The 19,118-nt window shown below is 39.1% G+C and overlaps 1 protein-coding gene across 1 annotated transcript in view; it reads left to right on the top strand.

Moving 5' to 3' along the window:
* Positions 1 to 19,118, top strand: part of LOC150089603 (26S proteasome non-ATPase regulatory subunit 5) — a 74,392-nt gene that overhangs the window by 7,705 nt on the left and 47,569 nt on the right. Inside the window, exons 2-3 of the mRNA XM_090368686.1 lie at positions 3,283 to 3,427; positions 17,411 to 17,653. Of these exons, the coding sequence (XP_090224812.1) occupies positions 3,283 to 3,427; positions 17,411 to 17,653 (388 nt within the window). The remainder of the gene's footprint in view (positions 1 to 3,282; positions 3,428 to 17,410; positions 17,654 to 19,118) is intronic.

Raw genomic sequence — 19,118 nt, 5'->3', positions numbered from 1 at the left:
TAGCTACTGTTCATCCCTGTACATATTCTTTATCAGTTCAAATAAGGATTTCTTCAGATTTTCTCCACTATATTTTAAAAGCTCTGCAGATATGTTGTTGATTCCTGGTGCTCTGTTATTGCTAAGAGACTTTAAGGCTGCATTGAATTCTTCTTTAGATATTTCCTCCTCCATGTTTTCTTGTTCTTTTAATGCCATATTTCTCCATGTGTATTGTATCTTTATAAATTTCTAAATTTCTTCAGCTTTCCTTTTGTTCTTCGAAATTCAGTACTGTCATTCCCTTTTCATCCTGCATTGCTCTTGTTTAAATTCTGTTACTCCTTTTTGTTAACTCTGATTTTTCTCTGTGCCAAGTCCACCTGTCCTTGTTTTTTGAGTGTTTAAATCTCTTGACAGTTCTCTGCCCACCACTGTTCTTTTGCCTTCCTACATTCTCTATCAATTTCATTCTTCAATCTGCGATAGTTCCTGTTCCTTTGGTCCTCTTCATTTTTTAGGCCTTTAAGTCTTCTCCTCTCATCCATTTTCTGCAGTATAGCATCTTTGATCCAAGACTTCCTCCTAATTTTTTCACTCTTCTCCAGTGCCTTCGTTGCAGCTTTACGAGTCATCTCCTTAATTAAAGACCAATTTTTCTCTAGATCGTTGTCATCTCTTCAGTAGCAATATTATTGGTCAGTTCTTGAAATACATTTTTTGTTCTCTCCTCTCTAAATTTTTCAATGTTCTATCTCATGAACAATTTTCTTTTATTTAAATGCTTCAATTTTAGTTCCACGTTCATCTTCAAAAGTGAGTGGGCTGAATCTCTGTCCACTCCCAGAAAGGACATTGCTTTCTTCACTTGGTTACAATATCTCTGTTTAACTAAGATGTAATCAATTTGGTACTTTCGTGAGTCACCAGGATTCTTCCATGTATATTCTCTGCATAGTGGAGCCTTAATCCACATATTTTCTACCATTGATCTCTTCTTTACTAATTCCACTAACGTTGTCCTCTAGTGTTTTTCACTCATAGACCAAAGTCCCCACAGCCTTTTCTTCCCTTCTCTCTCCAACCAGCACATTCCAGTCCCCATAATTATCATGTTGTCTCTTGATCTAGTTTTCCGTATTAATTCCTCCAACTGCTCATATGTCTCCTCAACTAATTCGTCTGCACTGTTTGAGGTTGGCATATATACTTGTAAATTGTATGTAAATCACCATGTTGACCAGTTTTGCTGAAAATCTGACTACTATGAGTCTATGTCCCAGCGATTCCACATCAACCAGTGCTGTCATGAATCTTCTTGTCATAATTATTGCTATTCCCCCCCCTCTGTCCACCATTACTTCGAGTCCACAACTTTATAGTCTCCACTTTCAAATTCACCCACTTCACTCCATCATGTCTCCTCCACTCCAAGCACATCAGTACCATTCCTGTGCATTTCTCTTTTGACACTCTCCAGCTTCCCACATCTCAACATAGGTCATAAGTTCCATGTCTCAATTCCACAACAAGGATTTCGCATGTGAGAAATGTACATCGATGCATACACATATAGCAATAAAATTACACTAACTGTGTTTAAAAAAATAGGTTTTATTAAATTAGTCCCTCTTTGGAGACCACTTTTAGTGGAATGGACATTAGCTATAGGGCTAAATAAATTACATTATAGACTAAAAGCTTTAACAAAAGGTGTAATGGATAAAACAAAAACTAACCAGTATAGGAAGAACTGCAGTTACAAAAGGCTCACATTCCTAGAAATCTGGGAAACAAGAGATAAAGCACATTGGACTGTGGTTGTAGGTTTTTTTTTTTTTTTATGAAAACCCCAAACACGAAAGGTATCAAAATCTATAGTACTTAGTACCGTGCATGGGTTGAAGGAGAAGTATGGGGGAGGGGGATGCCGGAAACTTTGCTCTAGAGACTAAACATGGCTTTCACCACTTCAAGCCTCCAATAAGCAAAGTGGTGGTATTTCACTGGTTGATGAAAGTCATCTACCACCTTTCAATGCCTCGGGAACCAGTTCGCAAATGCTGACTTCCAGCGGGATCGCTGTCCATGCGACCTCCCGTTGATATCCTTGTCTCTCAGATATGTGGATGACCTATTGTGGCTGTTAACCATTCTAGTAGATCTTTAAAAAGAAGGGATTCCTGGAGGTTAATTTTTGAAGAGTATTGTAGTTGGAAGGCTTTAGATTTAGCCATGGTGATGGGGAGACATTAACTCTGTTCCTATTTTTGCTTATTTTATATTCATAATTATTTGAATGAAAATACCTTCCAGATTCTCTTTCTTTCGCATCCAGTGGTCGTACAGTCACTGGACTGCAGTTGCGGGTTTGTTCTTTCATGCTACCATGAAAAATATTGTAAGCTATGGTACCGAAAATCCAGTTGCCCTCAATAATTCAGTTTGTATGCAGTCACAATGAATTTATAAACTCTTCTGTCTTGGCCATGTTAAATATAAATTAAACTTTATTTGTGGGGTTCAGCACATAGGATGGAGGGATTCTCAGGTCAAAGAATTTGGTTTTTGTAAATAGCATGAAATGCTGCATCCCTATTAATCTCCCTCAACTTGGTATTTTTGGAGTAATTTATAAGACTAACCTACATAAATAATTTGGCACTCCAGTGTCAGCCTATAGATAGGTGCCACTGTTTCCAAGGGAGAGTTTTGCCCTGGAAATATGCAATGACCCATGTTTTTGGGCAGAAAGGTGCTATGTTGGGGAGGGCTATTGGCAAGGAATGAATTTGTGAATGATCTGGTGAACACCAACAGAATTTGACACCAGTGGGATTATTACAATGATGGTTAAAGACCACCACAAATACAGAAAGCCTATAAGAGTTTTGGTGAAGAAAGCTTGCATTCTGTACACTGATATGTGGATGTGGTTGTAGAATATGCTGACCTCCATGTCCAGGATAGGGTGAGAGCTGTTTTTCTAAATGTCAAGAGTAAAATAAATGCATTGATTCTGTGAATTGAGAAATGAATCAACAAATCCAAAAAAAGTTTCACGTAGATACGTGTAGCACTTAATATACTTGTCAATAAACTGAATAAAGAGAATATTAATATAAAATCATAACAATTACTATGGTCAAAAAACTGTTAGTCCCTTAGACTACATCTGTCTTGAAAATTAGATGTTATGGATTAAGTATCATATTATGATAATTTTTAAGTAGTGCTTAAAAAGTTTTTCTATCATAATTTGTGTTGTAATGAAATGTATTCAGGTTGGATTTCTTTTAACAGTGAGGAGCTTGAAGCTGTTACTGAACTATTAGACAAACTTCTTTCTAGTTTAAACTGTAAAGAGCTAGTATGTATATTTACTGAGGAATTAATCCAAGGATTAAAACATCCATCATCATCAGTCAGGGAACTAATACTAAAGCAGGTAAAACAGTACTTCATATTTCTTTGTATATGGCAGTTAAAATAAAAAAAGTTATGTTCTGAATGCCAAATGTGAATTGTTTATTGTTATAATTATACTCCCTTAGTAATAATTGGAAATCTTACGCAGCACATGTTGAGATCATGACAACATCTGCTTAAGTTTCATTATTCTTACAAGCATGATGTGCATGAGAGAGAGAGAGAGAGAGAGAGAGAGAGAGAGAGAGAGTGAGCGTGGATTGAAATATGAAAAATTTTGTTCACAGTTCAGTACTTTGAAAGACATATTAGATTTAGGAAGGCAAATAAGTCACTGTGGCTGTGCAGTGAGAGATGAAACATACATTACATTGCCTTTCATGTTGTTCAGTATGGCACCAGCCACAAAATAAATAGAAAAATAAAATAAACCCATCGAACCAACTTCTGAATTTCCCCAAGCAGTTATCTCAGCCAACCATGGATGCAACTTATTCCAGTAATTAACAACTCTGGCCAAAAGAAAATCCAAGTCTAAGCCTCCTTTCCTGCAATTTGAATCCATGGCACTTACCTCTGGAATCATTTAAAACAATAAATTTGCCCTCATAGCTTTTATTGTTTACTACTCAGATCCTTATAGATCTCAGTCAGGTCTCCCAAGATGTTAAGCCACTAAGCCATCAAGTTCTGTATCACATATATCCAAAGTCCTTCCCCATGAGAATGCCCTTTGCTGATCTCACCAGGCATGTTACCTTTCCCTGAATCCTTTCAAGATGCCCAGTGTGTGCCGACCGGGCTAGCCGGGTGGGTAAAGTGCCTGCCTGGCAACCTAAAGGTCGCGAGTTTGAATCCCGCCTTGGGCTTGGATCAAAGTACTGCAAAAACCTTGGGAGGTGCATTATGGCCACAGAAACCGATGCGCCAACAACTACCAAAAAAAAAAAAAAAAAATGCCCAATGTCCTTATCCAGTTATGGTTTCCACACTTAGACACTGCGTTCCAGGCATGGGTCCACAATTTCTGCATACATTGGGAACACAACCTCCGCAGAACCTTTGCCCTGTGCCGTCCAAATTCTCAACATCATCTGCAATCCTCAGCACCACATTCAGTATTAATAGAGGCAAATAATGCAAAAAATCAAGCAGATGGGAGTGTGTTCCAATAATCGACCACTTGCTGGCTGAAGACAAATTTCCTCACATCTACCCCGAACCATCCTTCCTTAGTTTGAATTTATGCCCCCTCATGTGGTCTGAGTAAGGTCAGCATTGACCTTACTCAATCCATTGAAAGCTTTAAACACCACAATCAGAACTCCTTGCCGGTGCCTAGTCTTCAGATGCTTCAATTTGCAGAACTGAATTTTTTCTTGGTAAGAGCACCCCCCCCTTTTTTCTCCCTCACCAATCTTGTTGCCCTTTTCTCTACCTGCATCAGCACATCTACATCCTTCCTAACCCCCCTCCCCTCAATTGCCTATCCTTTGCCACATGGAGGTGGGCCATGCAGTATAGGGTTGCATAAGTCTCCGGTGGAGTGAACAAACCCTGGCAAAGCTCAGGCTTGTCAGGAAACCAGTTGCCTGCACCACAGGTGATTACTGGGAGAAAGATCACCTTAAAAAAAAAAAAAATAAATAATTAGAAACAAGTGCGAAGGTGACAGTTTGAACCTTGGAGAAAAGGAGGAAGGGCGAAGGGGTGAATAGTAAGAAGACTTCCACCAAGAATTAGAAGATAAAGGGACAGAGTGGCACTCTGTGGAGGCAACCACAAGGGGGGTGACTGTTAAGAGCAGAGAAAGTATTTAGGGTGGTAGAGCCCACAGGAGAGAGAGTGGGATGGCCCTGGGGAAAGAAGGGAGTTAGTCTCTGGGCCAGAGTGCCCTAAGTGGGGGTACAAGTCACTGTCTTGGCTGCTCAGTCAAAAGGAGACATCCCACACTGGTCAGGCCAGCTGAAACAAATGTCAACATCCCATGCCATGCTAAGAGAAGGAAACAGCATGGTGGCAGCAGGGTAGTGGGGGGACTCCCAAGATAGACTGCTTCTTGTCTACCATGAGAACACAATACATCCACACCAATCATTCCTACAATGCACAATTTTTTTAACATATATTCAGGTGCCCAAGTAACTGTAACACAGAGCCCAAGTAACTCTTGCACTCTCTCATCATGAAATGAATAAAACATCACATACATTTTTTTTTTATAATAGGCAGGACATGTGAGTCACTTGGTCATTACAAAGTTTATGCACACGACCAATTCATTCATTCTGTGATTACACATCTTATATATTTTTTTAATTATTATTATTTTTGCTTATTTATATATTATATTTTTTATTTTATTTTTATGGATGTAATTAATATGTTTACCCAGCACAGGTAGCAGAGCTATCGGCTGATAAGCTCTGGGCTCAGTAGGTGGCTTCTCTGGGTTTTTTAAGATTAGCAATTTCCTTGGGGTGAGGAATATTCCTATAGGCAAGGCAATGATTGTAGAGGTGAGGGAATTGTGAGAAGACTGAAACAAATTTCTTAAAAGCCTCTACCTCCAATAAGTCTAGTCCAGAGCATCTGGTCACAAGCATTCACTTAGCTATTGCATGGTTTACACAGATAACTGGGTATTCATACACATTTATTCAACTTAACCTGCATAGTTGAGATTTTTTTTAATGAATATACATATTCAAAGGTACAATTTAACACATATTAAACACTTAATGGACATTCTCATACTCTCCCCATGCCGACATTTATTTCTCTCAGTACAACAATACCTTCAATAGGACAGGGACAGATGGTTTTTTTAGGTTTTTTTTGCAGGTTAAGTGGACTCATTTCTCACAAACACAAATGAATATTCTATTTGGATGGGAAACATTCTGAAAGGCCTGTCTTATTTAGATTTGTGTATATTGGGAATTGTCATGGTCCTAGTTGTGATTATCAAAGTGGGAGGTGTCAGTCTGGGTAGTCATAACTTAACTACCTCTCTTTAATTCAAAGACCTTTTGAGCAAAGTCACAGAAGGCCATATAGTATGTTTCATCAGAGACGAGTAGGTGTTCATCTCCATGATTTATTGGTCCTATCTTTGACATCTACGGGAATGGACAGTCATATAGAACATGTCCCCAATTTTCATTTGTTCCTCCACAGGTAATTTAGGATCCTGGATGAGTCCTAGTTGACATAGTTTTGCATTCGGGGAACCGTGCCCTGTAAGCTAGAAGGTTGCATAGAGACTAGGAGCATACCAGGGAGGAACTGTGGTTACCTGAGGAAGGAACCTCTTAGGGACTTCACCTTTGGTAGTTTCATCCCATCTAGTTTGCTGTAGTTATTGGAGAGAGTATCCAGAATTCTCATTCTCTCTATCTCCCTCTCTTTAAGTCACAATCCAAGTTTAGGGTTATACCCAAAAAGTCTGTTGGTATTTGTCCTTTAAGCCTCTTCTTATTACTTATAAATCCAGAGGGAGTGTACCAACTGGCACCTGAAGATCACGTGTGCTTACAGTACAACGTGCCCTTGTGATGGTCAATAGTATGATCTGCTAGATTGTGTCTAATTTAACCCTGTTCCTGGCCAGAGTTGGCCTAGTAAATCAGTTGCCTGCACCAAAGGTGATTACTGAGAGGAAGATTGCCTTATATAAGTTTAAGGTTATACCCGAGAAGCTGTTGGTATATGTCTATTAAGCCTGTAATTTAAGCTTCTTATTAGACAAGAGGGCGCTGACTCTCTTTAGAAAATACAGCTGCGATTTACAGGCTCTGAAAAAAACGATAAGTGTTTGCTTTTTATTTACATAATTGTTATTTTATATTGTACTTAATACGTAGTCTTATAGTTCTAATTACGCTGGTTATTTTTATTTTAATTTATATAAACAGTTTTTGTAGATATACGTAATACTTTATAAAACCGTTAGTCCGTTCGAATCTTGCAGGCATTGTTTTTTGTATATAGTGATAGGGAATTTAAATTTTTAATTGAGGTAGCTCTAATGTATAATTATAGAAACAGTAATACGCTTCACTGTTTCTATTAGATAGCGTAGTATTGACATTTAATTTAATTTAATTTATTGATCTTATTAATTTAAAATATCATGCCCCAAACTAGAGCAGCAAAGCAACGGGCACAAAGTGGCAGGAGTGCTGTGACTCGGGGGAGAACTGAGGGGGGGGGCGATTGTCCAACGCATCACAGCCTAAAAAAATGTGCAACTTGTGAAATGTTTGCCGAACTATCTGGAACGGAACATGATATTGCCATGGGGGATGTCTTTGTGTGTGCGCGATGTAAGGAGTGTAAGGAAATCAGGCGACAACTCAGCGTTGTTATGGGCCTATATGAGAGTTTGAAGGACAGGGTGGATGCCCTCGAAAGATCTAAATTGAGGGGCCCATCAGGCTCTCAGCTGCCCACATCAACGCCAGAGCTTGCACTTGGTCATCACGCAACACGGCGGCAACCCCCAAGGCAGATTGCGCTGGTCCCAAAGGAACTAGTAGTTGTTGGTGACTCTATTGCCAGGGAAACGGGGAACATCCTTTGTAAAAAGGATAGGTGGAACAGGGTATGTCTGCCAGGGGCAAAGGTTGATGACGTTGTAGAGCAGATATCATCTTTTAGGGGCACAAAAGGTGATATAGTTGTACACGTTGGCACTAATGATATTAAGAGTAGGAGACCGGCAGAATTACTTAACAAGTACAGGTCACTGATGAAAAAAACCGTGAATTAGGGTTGAAGTTGAAAGTGTCTGCAATTCTGCCCAGACACGATAGGAGGGAGTATATGATGAGAGCCTTGTCGATCAATTCGGCCCTGGAAAGATTGTGCAAGGCTCAAGGGATAGAATTTTTTTCAGCCTGGACTGTACTTGTTAACAGGAGAGACTGCTTCTACAGGGATGGGATACACTTAAATAGAAAGGGTGCAAGAATATTTGCTGATGCTATCGAGGCAGTGTTAGGTGGGTCGGAAAACTGATAGCTTGGGGAGATACAAGGACTAATAGTTTAACAGTAGCCATAGGCAGAGGTGAAGGTGATTCTTGCACAACTTCTATTAGAATAAGTAGCGACCTGGAGCGAGGGGTGTTGGGGGTTTCAGGGACGGATGGCAGTCATCGTGAAACAGGTGGGTATATGGGATGTGTAAGAGTAATTAAGAATAAGAATAGGTGCATATATACTTGCATGTATACCAATGCTAGAAGTATAGTAAATAAATTTGATGAATTTGAAGTGTTGGTCAAGACATTAAAGGCGGATATTGTTGGGATAGCAGAGATGTGGTGTCACACAGATATAAGGAATGCCGAACTGGAATTTGGGGAGTACAATGTGTACAGAAAGGATAGACAGGATAGGAAGGGAGGAGGTGTTATGCTGTTAATAAAGAAAAACATAAAATCAAAAGAAGTGCATCCAGTTGATATAGATGAACAGTGCACTGTTGAGTCAGTTTGTTGTGACATAAGCACTGCGAAAGCAAAAATAAGAGTAGGAGTGTGTTATAGGCCTAATGACTTGAATGAGTACAATGAACAATTGTACAGAGAAATAGAGTGGGCTAGTAAATCGGAATGTCCTATAATGGGGGATTTTAACTTCCCAGATATTGACTGGAACTTGTGGGTTGGGCACTCACACACTAGTCAGACTTTTGTGGATTTATTGGATGATTGTTTTCTGCAGCAGCATGTTCGAGAGCCAACCAGAGAAAGTAATACTCTTGATCTGGTTTTCAGTAGTGATCATTCATGTATTAGGAATTTGCAGATAAAAGAACCACTAGGTGGCAGTGATCACAGTGTACTGACGTGGGATTTACTTAAAGATGTAATTACCATCAGGGGTAAAGGAAAGGGTTTTTGCTTCCGTAAAGGCGAGTACAGTGGTCTCCGACAGTTTTTAAATTCTGTACAGTGGGATCAACTGACGATGTTACCAACAGTAAATTCTAAGTGGGAAGCATTCAAGGAATTAATCATGGAAGCTACTAAAAGGTTCATACCTATTAAGAAATATTGTTCAAGGTTTAGGCCTAAATGGTTGTCAAATGAACTAATGAGACTCGTAACAGAGAAGAAAAATGCATGGCATGCACATAAAGCGACTCAGAAGCCTGTGGCAGATATAAGTTAATCTGTAATCAGGTCACAAAGGAGGTTCAGCAGACGAAGGCAGATTACGAGAAATCCTTGGCAAAAGATGCTAAGAAAAACAGCAAGGATTTCTTTACTTATATACTCTAAAAGGAAGGGGATGAATCTGATTGGTCCACTTGACATCGATGGTTCGACTGTTGATGATCCTGCTCAGATAGCAAACAAACTGAATGAGTATTTTGCATCTACATTCACACGTGAGGAATTATTAAGGTTTGAAAATGGCAGAAGGTTATCAAATTGTAGCAGGGTGCTTAATGATCTTGTAATAACTGAGAGCAAAGTGGAAGAGAAATTGTTGAAGTTAAACGTAAGAAAAGCACCTGGGGTGGATGGGATCTATCCAGGTATATTAAAGGAGGCGGCAAAGCAACTAAGCAAACCCTTAGCCATAATTATGAGAGCATCCTTGGACTCAGGGGAGGTTCCCACGGACTGGAGATGTGCAAATGTATCCCCAATTCACAAAGGGGGATCGAAGGGTGACACGAGTAAATACAGACCAGTTAGTTTAACTTCTGTTCCGGGTAAAATAATGGAGTCACTGGTTAAAGATGCATTGCAGGAGCATCTAGACAAGACTGCAGCAATAATTCAGACACAGCATGGGTTTGTTAATGCAAAATCTTGTCTGACAAATTTGATAGGATATTATGATGTGGTTACAAAGGAACTGGATGCGAAAAATAATTTGGTATCATATATTTGGATTTCAGGAAAGCTTTTGACACTGTTGCGCATGGAAGACTATTGTACAAATTGGAGCAGAATGGTATTAAGGGTAAGTTGCTACAATGGATAAAAGGATGGTTAAGTGCTAGAAGACAGAGGGTGGTAATCAATGGGTGCTGCTCTTCTTGGACTAATGTTATTAGTGGAGTCCCACAGGGTTCGGTGTTAGGTTCACTGTTGTTTTGTATATTTATCAATGATATTGATGAAGGTATATCAGGCTTAGTGTTGAAGTTTGCAGATGATACAAAGGTTGGCAGGGTTGTTAATGACAGTAATGGCAGTGTGCTACTGCAACAGGATCTAGATAATTTGGGCAGATGGGCTAAGAAGAACAAACTGAAGTTTAACCTTGACAAATGCAAAGTACTACATTTGGGTAGAAGTAACCCCAGAGAAACGTACCAACTGTGTGGTACTACACTTAAGGTGGTAGAAAATGAAAAAGACCTGCGAGTAATTGTGCAGGCAGATATGAAGTTTTTTGAGCAATGCAGACAGGCTGCCAGGGCAGGTCATGGGGTTTTGTCAATGATATATAGGAATTTTGCTAACAGGGAAAAGGAGGTGATTGTCCCTCTGTATAAGGCAATGGTCAGGCCACGGCTTGAGTACTGCGTACAGGTCTGGAGGCCTCATTTTAGGAAGGATGTAGATTTACTTGAGCGTGTACAGAGAAGGGCAACAAGATTGGTGAGGGGAATGAAGGGATCCTCTTACCAAGAGAGGCTTAAGTTCTGCAAATTGCAGTGGCTGGAGACTAGGCACCTGCGCGGTGATCTGATTGAGGTATATAAGGCCTTGAATGGGTTGAGCACGCTGAATTCTGATGGGAACCTTCCACTTGTTCAGATTACGAACCTAAGGGGGCATAAATTCAAATTAAGAAAGGACAGATGTAGAATAGATGTGCGGAAATTTTCCTTTAGCCAGCGGGTGGTTAATTGCTGGAACAAACTTCCATCCGTCGTTGTGGAAGTTGAGAGGTTGAATAAATTTAAGGAGGAACTGGACAGGCATTTGGAGGGAATGGTGTGATTTTTTTTTTTTTTTTTTTGGCTGATGCTGCATAAGCTCATACATTTGCTTTCTTGCATCACATGCCACTACTACTACTACTTCTAAATCCAGAGGGAGTGTACCTGCTAACACCTGAAGAGCAGATGTGCTTACAGTACGAACATGCCTTTGTGATGGTCAATAGTGTGATCTGCTGGATTGTCTAATTTAGCCCTATTCCTGGCCAGAGTTGCTCTAGTAAACCAGTTGCCTGCACCACAGGTGATTACTGGGAGAAAGATCACCTTATAAACAAGTGCAAGAGTCTTCTTTTTAAGTTCCCACGGTTTATCCTTGTGATCATACCAGTATAGTTCCACTCTTTTCTGGCAACATACCTAAGATGGGGTTTTTCTAGATAAGATCATATATCTTTATTGGGGATTACTCTCACTATTGACCTCCCCTGAATAAGCACATTATAAATAATATTCCTCTGCTTCAAAAAACTTGGATTTCCACTTTCGTTCTTGCCATTACTTTTCCTCCAAACAGCTACTGACTATGCATGAATTTCATATTGCCATACTATGGAATGTTGTTCTTGTATCTGAGGTGTCCCCCGCCCAAACCTTTCCTCAAGCTTCTAGACTCTTCAAAAGGTGGAAGTCGGGTTAATTAATGGTCTTTCTTTTACAAACTTTCTCCATTTTCTGTACCATAGATATTCAGCTTCTGCTGCATATCTTTTCTGTAAATAATTTCGTAGACACTGTTCTTCAGAATTGGCATCTTTAATTCTACATCTTTCTTCCAAAGCAATCCTATACTCGTGCCTCAACTAGTCAACATCCATTCGATGCCCAACTCCAAACTCACAGAATTATGCTTTCCTCATTTATCTCTTCAATGTCAGAAAGTATTTTCAGTCTTCTCAGCTTTCAATTCATATGCAGTTGAACTTGCACAATTCATATTATGGTCTGAGCCACCAATGCACCATTAAAAATCAAATCAGTGAGTCAAATCTATATGCAGTACTACCGTGCTATAGGCTCTTGTACCTTTCATGTTTGGGGTTATCATAAAAAAGGCATTTTTAAATATTGTTGCATTTATTGGCTGACGAGGCTACTAGAGAAGGTCGTGTTCAAAGCCGCTAAGTGGATTTTTCTTATTTATTGATTTGAAATTATTGTTTTTCTAAAACTTTTGATTTAAATTTAGTAGTATAACATTATTTTGTGATTTTCTGATTAATTTGGCGTATTTATTCTTTACTCGGCCTTGTAATTGCATAAAAGTATCGGTAAGGGTTTCCACGTGTTTCAACTCCGCTACCATTCGTAATTTTCCTGCCTTTGTGATACGATAGTTATATACCGTACTAGATAGCGTTAGTTGAACTTCGTTAGCAGTTAAATTGTATGTTTAAATAAATACATATAACGACTTAGATTACAAACGTTATATAATTAATTATATTTAACATAATTAATAACATAACATAATTAATTATAATTAATTAATAAATTAATAGAATCATGACTCAGACCAGAGCAGCAAAGCACAAGGCTCAAGCTAATGGAAGTGCTGTGGCTCAGAGCAGAACTGAGGGGGCAGTTGTCCTCTGACTCACAGCCTTATAAAATGCACTGTTTGCTTGATGTTTGCAGAGCAATCGGGTACGGGACATGATACTGCCAAGGGGGATGTCTTTGTGTGTGCGCGATGCAAGGAGTGTATCGATATCAGGCAACAACTCGGCGTTCTTGTGGGCCTATATGAGAGCTTGAAGGACAGGGTGAATGCCCTCGAAGAAACTAAATTGAGGGGTCCATCAAGCTCTCAGCTGCCCACATCAACGCCAGAGCTTGCACTTGGGCATCGCGTGACACAGAGGCAACCCCCAAGGCAGAATGCGCTGGTCCCGAAGGAACTAGTAGTTGTTGGTGACTCTATTGTCAGGGAAACGGGGAACATGCTTTGTAAAAAAGATAGGTGGAACAGGACCAGGGTATGTCTGCCAGGGGCAAAGGTTGACGACGTTGTAGAGCGAATATCATCTTTTAAGGGCACAAAAGGTGATATAGTTGTACACGTTGGCACTAATAATATTAAGAGTAGGAGACCGGCAGAATTACTTAACAAGTACAGGTCACTGTTGAACAAAAGCCGAGAATTAGGGTTGAATTTGAAAGTGTCTGCAATTCTGCCCAGACACGATAGGAGGGAGTATATGATGAGAGCCTTGTCGATCAATTCGGCCCTGGAAAGATTGTGCAAGGCTCAAGGGGTAGAATTTTTTTCAGCCTGGACTGTACTTGTTAACAGGAGAGATTGCTTCTACAGGGATGGAATACACTTAAATAGAAAGGGTGCAAGAATATTTGCTGATGCTATCGAGGCAGTGTTACGTGGGTCGGAAAACTGCTAGCTTTGGGGGAGACAAAGACCAATAGATTGACAGTAGCCACTGGCAGAGGTGAAAGAGATTCTTACACTGCTTCTATTAGAATGAGCAGAAGCCTGAAAAACAAGATGCATGGTATTTCAGAGACTGCTGGGAGCCATTGCGGTACAAGTAAACACATGGGTTGTGTTAGGGTAGCTAAGAATAGAAACAGGTGCAGGTATACTTGCGTGTACACCAATGCTAGGAGTTTAGTAAATAAATTTGATGAATTTGAGGTATTGCTCAAAACATCAAAGGCAGATATTGTTGGGATATCAGAGATGTGGTGTCACACAGATATAAGGGATGCAGAACTGCAATTTGGGGAGTACAACATCTACAGAAAGGATAGACAGGATAGGAAGGGGGAGGGGGTTATGCTATTAGTTAAGAAACACATAAAAACCAAGGAAGTGAAGCCAGTCGACATCGCTGGACAGTGCAGTGTTGAGTCAGTTTGGTGTGACATAAGCATTGGGAGATCAAAATTGAGAGAAGGAGTGTGCTATAGGCCTAATGACTCTGATGAGTACAATAAGGAACTGTACAGGGAAATAGAGTAGGCCAGTAAATCAGAGAGTCTTATAATGGGAGATTTTAATTTTCCAGATATTGACTGGAATTTGGGGGCTGGTTACTCACACACTAGCAGGGCTTTTGTGGATTTATTGGATGATTGTTTTCTACATCAGCATGTTCGGAAGGCAACTAGAGGGAGTAATACTCTTGATTTGATTATCAGCAGTGATTCTTCATGCATTAAGAATCTGCAGATAAATGAACCACTAGGTGGCAGTGATCACAGTGTGCTGAAGTGGGATTTACTCAAAGAGGGAACTACCATTAGGGGTAAAGGGAAGGGTTATTGCTTCCGTAAAGGCGACTACGATGGACTGAGACAGTATTTAAATTCTATACAGTGGGACCAACTGATGATGTTACCAACAGCAAATTCAAAATGGGAAGCATTCAACGAACTTATCTTGGAAGCTACTAGGCTTTACATACCAACTAAGAAATATTGTTCAAGGTTTAGGCCAAAATGGATGTCAGATGAACTAATGAGGCATATGGCAGAGAAGAAAAATGCATGGGATACTTAACAAATTAACACTTGACACAGAAGCCTATGATAGATACAAGTTGATATGCAACCAAGTTACAAAGGAGGTTAGGCAGGCGAAGGCAGATTACGAGAAATCGTTGGCAAGGGATGCAAAGAAAAACAGCAAAGAGTTCTTTACTTATGTAAACTCTAGAAGGAAGGGGATGAATCAGATTGGTCCACTTGATATTGATGGGTCAACTGTTGATGATCCTGCTCAGGTAGCTAACAAACTAAATGAATATTTTGCATCAACATTCACACATGAGGAGTTATTCAGCAAGGGGAATGCCAGAGGTGTATTCAACTCTAGCAGTAAGCTACAGAATCTTGAAATAACTGGGAGTAAAGTGGAGGAGAAACTGTTGAAGATAAACACAAGAAAGGCACCCGGGGTGGATGGGATCTATCCAGTTATATTAAAGGAGGCAGCAAAGGAAGTAAGCAAACCCTTAGCCATAATTATGAGAGCTTCCTTGGACTCAGGGGAGGTACCCATAGACTGGAAATGTGCAAATGTGACTCCAATTCACAAAGGAGGATCAAAGGCTGACACAAGTAATTATAGACCTGTGAGCTTAACTTCTGTTCCAGGAAAATTAATGGAGGCACTGGTTAAAGAAGCACTGCAGGATCATTTAGACAAGACTTCAGTTATAGCTCAGACACAGCATGGTTTTGTTAAGGGGAAGTCTTGCCTGACCAACTTGATTGGATACTATGATGCAGTCACAAAAGAACTGGATGCAGGGAATAACTTTGATATTATATACTTGGATCTTAGAAAGGCTTTTGATTCTGTTGCACATGGAAGACTGCTACACAAATTGGAGCAGTGTGACATTGGAGGCAAATTGCTGCTATGGAGGCAAATTGCTGCTATGGATAAAGGGGTGGTTGAGGGGGAGAAGACAGAGAGTGGTAATCAATGGACACTGCTCATCGTGGACTAATGTTATTAGTGGAGTTCCTCAGGGTTCAGTGTTGGGTCCGTTGTTGTTTTCGGTGTTTATGAATGATATTGATGATGGTATATCAAGTTTAATGTCCAAGTTTTCAGACGATACAAAGGTTGGCAGGGTTTTCAAGGACACTACTGACACTATGCTGCTGCAACAGGATCTGGAAAGGTTGAGCAGATGGGCTGAGAGGTGGCAAATGAAGTTTAACATTGACAAATGTAAAGTACTACACATGGGAAACAGCAACCCCAGAGCAATGTATCAACTCTGTGGTACTACACTGACAGTGGTAGAGAATGAAAGGGACTTGGGGGTGGTTGTGCAGGCAGATATGAAGTTCTCTGAGCAGTGCAGACGGGCTGCAAGAGTAGCTCATGGAGTATTGTCAATGATATACAGGAATTTTTCCAGCGGGGATAAGGAGGTGATTATTCCATTGTATAAGGCAATGGTCAGGCCACACCTAGAGTACTGTATACAGGTCTGGAGGCCTCATTTCAAGAAGGATGTAGAGCTGCTGGAACGAGTACAGAGAAGGGCAACAAGATTAGTGAATGGAACAAAGGGGTGCTCTTACGAAGAAAGGCTTAAGTTTTGCAAATTACAGTGTCTGGAGACTAGGCACCAGCGAGGTGATCTGATAGAGGTGTATAAAGCCTTGAATGGTTTAAGCATGCTCAATGCTGATGGGATTCTTCCTCTAGCTCAGAAAAATCACCTGAGAGGGCATAAATTCAAATTGAGGAAAGACAGATGTAGGATAGACGTGCGGAAATTTGCCTTTAGCCAGCGGGTGGTTGGTTGGTGGAACAGACTTCCATCCCTTGTGATGGAGGTTGATAGCCTAAATAAGTTTAAGGCTCAGCTGGACAGGTATTTTGAACGAACAGAGGGGTGAAGTGGAAGTGGGTTTTTTTTTTTTTTTTTGGCTGATGCTGCATGAGCTTGCTTTCTTGCATCAAATGCCTCTGCTAATGCTAATTTAAAAATTGTTTAATGTATATACATATTTTTGATAACTATTTGAATTGTCGATGTCACAACTTGGTATTATGTAATCAAATATTAATTAAAAATATAACTGAATTACTATTACATGTTCAAATAAACTATGTATTTTGTAAAAAAAGCAAGCAATATTATTTTTCTATAGAGTAATAAATATTATTTCTCATAAAATAAAGTTAACGAGGTTTGTATGCTGCTTGTGTACAGCATGAAATTGAAAAGAGCTTTTTCATAATGTTTTTCCTCAGGAACAAGAATTTTCAGTTGAATAAATATTACATGTTCAAATTAGCTATTTTGTATACAGAAATGAATATTATTTTTTATAAAATGAAGTTGAGGTGTGCATGTGCAAGCATGAGTTCAAAAGGGAGTTTTTTCCCTTAGCCTGCACCCTTGTCATTACCGACCATGTTGTGCCTTTGACTGAAGGCATGAAGTTAAAACAATCTTAATGTTTCAAATTTACATTTCTATTGCATTTTTTATTAGAATAATTTTATTTATTTTTCTTTTTATTTTATTTTTTTTTGTAGATAGATAAATGTGTCAGAGATAACTCAGTTCTACCAGATGTTCTTTCAAAGGAAGACTTATTTTCTGGTGTTGCAAGGTTAATAGGGGATGAAAGTTTGTCTGTTGCAAAATATAGCATATCCATTTTAGTACATGTTGGAAAAAACACTGATGCTACGGATAACTTATTTGTTTCACCTGTTCGAGACATTCTTGATGAATTAATGCAAAAAGGTGATGTTGTAAGGTTTAGAATATATGAGGTAAGTTTATAGGATAAGTAAACCGTAGATACATAAAAACAATGATGGACATGATTGAGTGATTTGGCTGGTTTAGTTCTAGCAGAAAAACACCACAGAAAAAAAGAAGAAATCCCTGAAAAGGGTTAGATAATTTGTAACTGAATAAAATTGAAGATACATAAAAAAACAAATTTTTTACAATGTAATACAGCATTAAAATCAATATGAGAAAATAAAAATATGTATAAAAATTAATGCTTCTGGGTTGGGTGCTGGAAAATTTTCTCCCATATTTCAGATCAGCATCATAGATGTATCCATGGGGTGGAGGGACATGTTTGGGCTAAAAGGCCTTGGCATGAAATGTTAGGTAATATATGCATCGCTTTACATTTCATGTGCATTTGCTTATTAAAATAACATGAGTTAAAGGAGTTAAAAACAAATTTCTGTATTCTACTCACAGCTACCCAACATATGGTGATATTCATCTGATGTTTATGTGATGCAGAGCGAAGGTGACCTTTTTTTATTTTATTTTATTTTTTTTGGAAGAGGAGTGCACATGCAGTATAATATGGATTGGATTGCCTTGTCAATAGGAAATTTGGTACAGAAGACGAAAAGAATATTCTAAGTAAGTCCTGAAGTCTTAAAAAAGGATTGGAGGAGCTATTCCAAATTTATTGCAATGTTTCTCTGGGGAGTAGAGGAAGGAACTGGAAGGAACCCAAATTATTCCTAAAAGCTTCCAATGGCCACTGAAACATATGATGATAGTTTGATATTGATCTGACTTTACCCTCTTGAATAATGCTCCACATGGAAACCAATACAGATTTACAAGAAAGCCAATACAGAGGTGGGGAACTGGAAGCTGATACCAAACCAGAATTTATTCTGAAACCTTTAAAAGGAGTAGAAGAGCAAATTCTGAAAGCTTGGTGTCAATCTGACTTTTCCTTATAGAGCAGTGCTCAAACATCCAAATCATACTTTTATTTGTGTACATAGAGAAATCAGAATTTTATGAAAATAAAATTGCCAAATTTCTATCGATCCAGTTTTAATGAAGTTGTAATGCCTCAACAGATCTTTCTAAAAGACCCAAAACTAAAATTTTTGACACTTAATCAGCTAGAAATAACAATTACAAAGGTGGTGACTGATTCTGCAACAACTCATTGATGTTTTGATTTTATTGATGCATTTTATTGATGTTTTATGTACTTCCAATGAATGCATTGGAAGTACATAAAGTTTCTGGGTTGCTGGGGACCCTACATCATATTCGTTGTTTGTCCACATTCACAGTGGCGACAAAAACTGTTCCTGTAACTGTACAGTTAACTAAAAAGATACATCACTAGCATAGTTAAATGTAATTAACTTGGCTATTGATGTATCATGTTCCAATAAAGTGGCAATTACTTCTCTGTATAGTTTCTTTCAATGTTTTTGATACGTGCTGATTGGAACTTAG

The sequence above is a fragment of the Mastigoproctus giganteus genome, chromosome 2, assembly GCF_048544385.1.
Source record: "Mastigoproctus giganteus isolate SK-2022 chromosome 2, ASM4854438v1, whole genome shotgun sequence".
Classification (NCBI taxonomy): domain Eukaryota; kingdom Metazoa; phylum Arthropoda; class Arachnida; order Uropygi; family Thelyphonidae; genus Mastigoproctus; species Mastigoproctus giganteus.
This window is presented reverse-complemented; position numbering and strand designations above follow the sequence as displayed.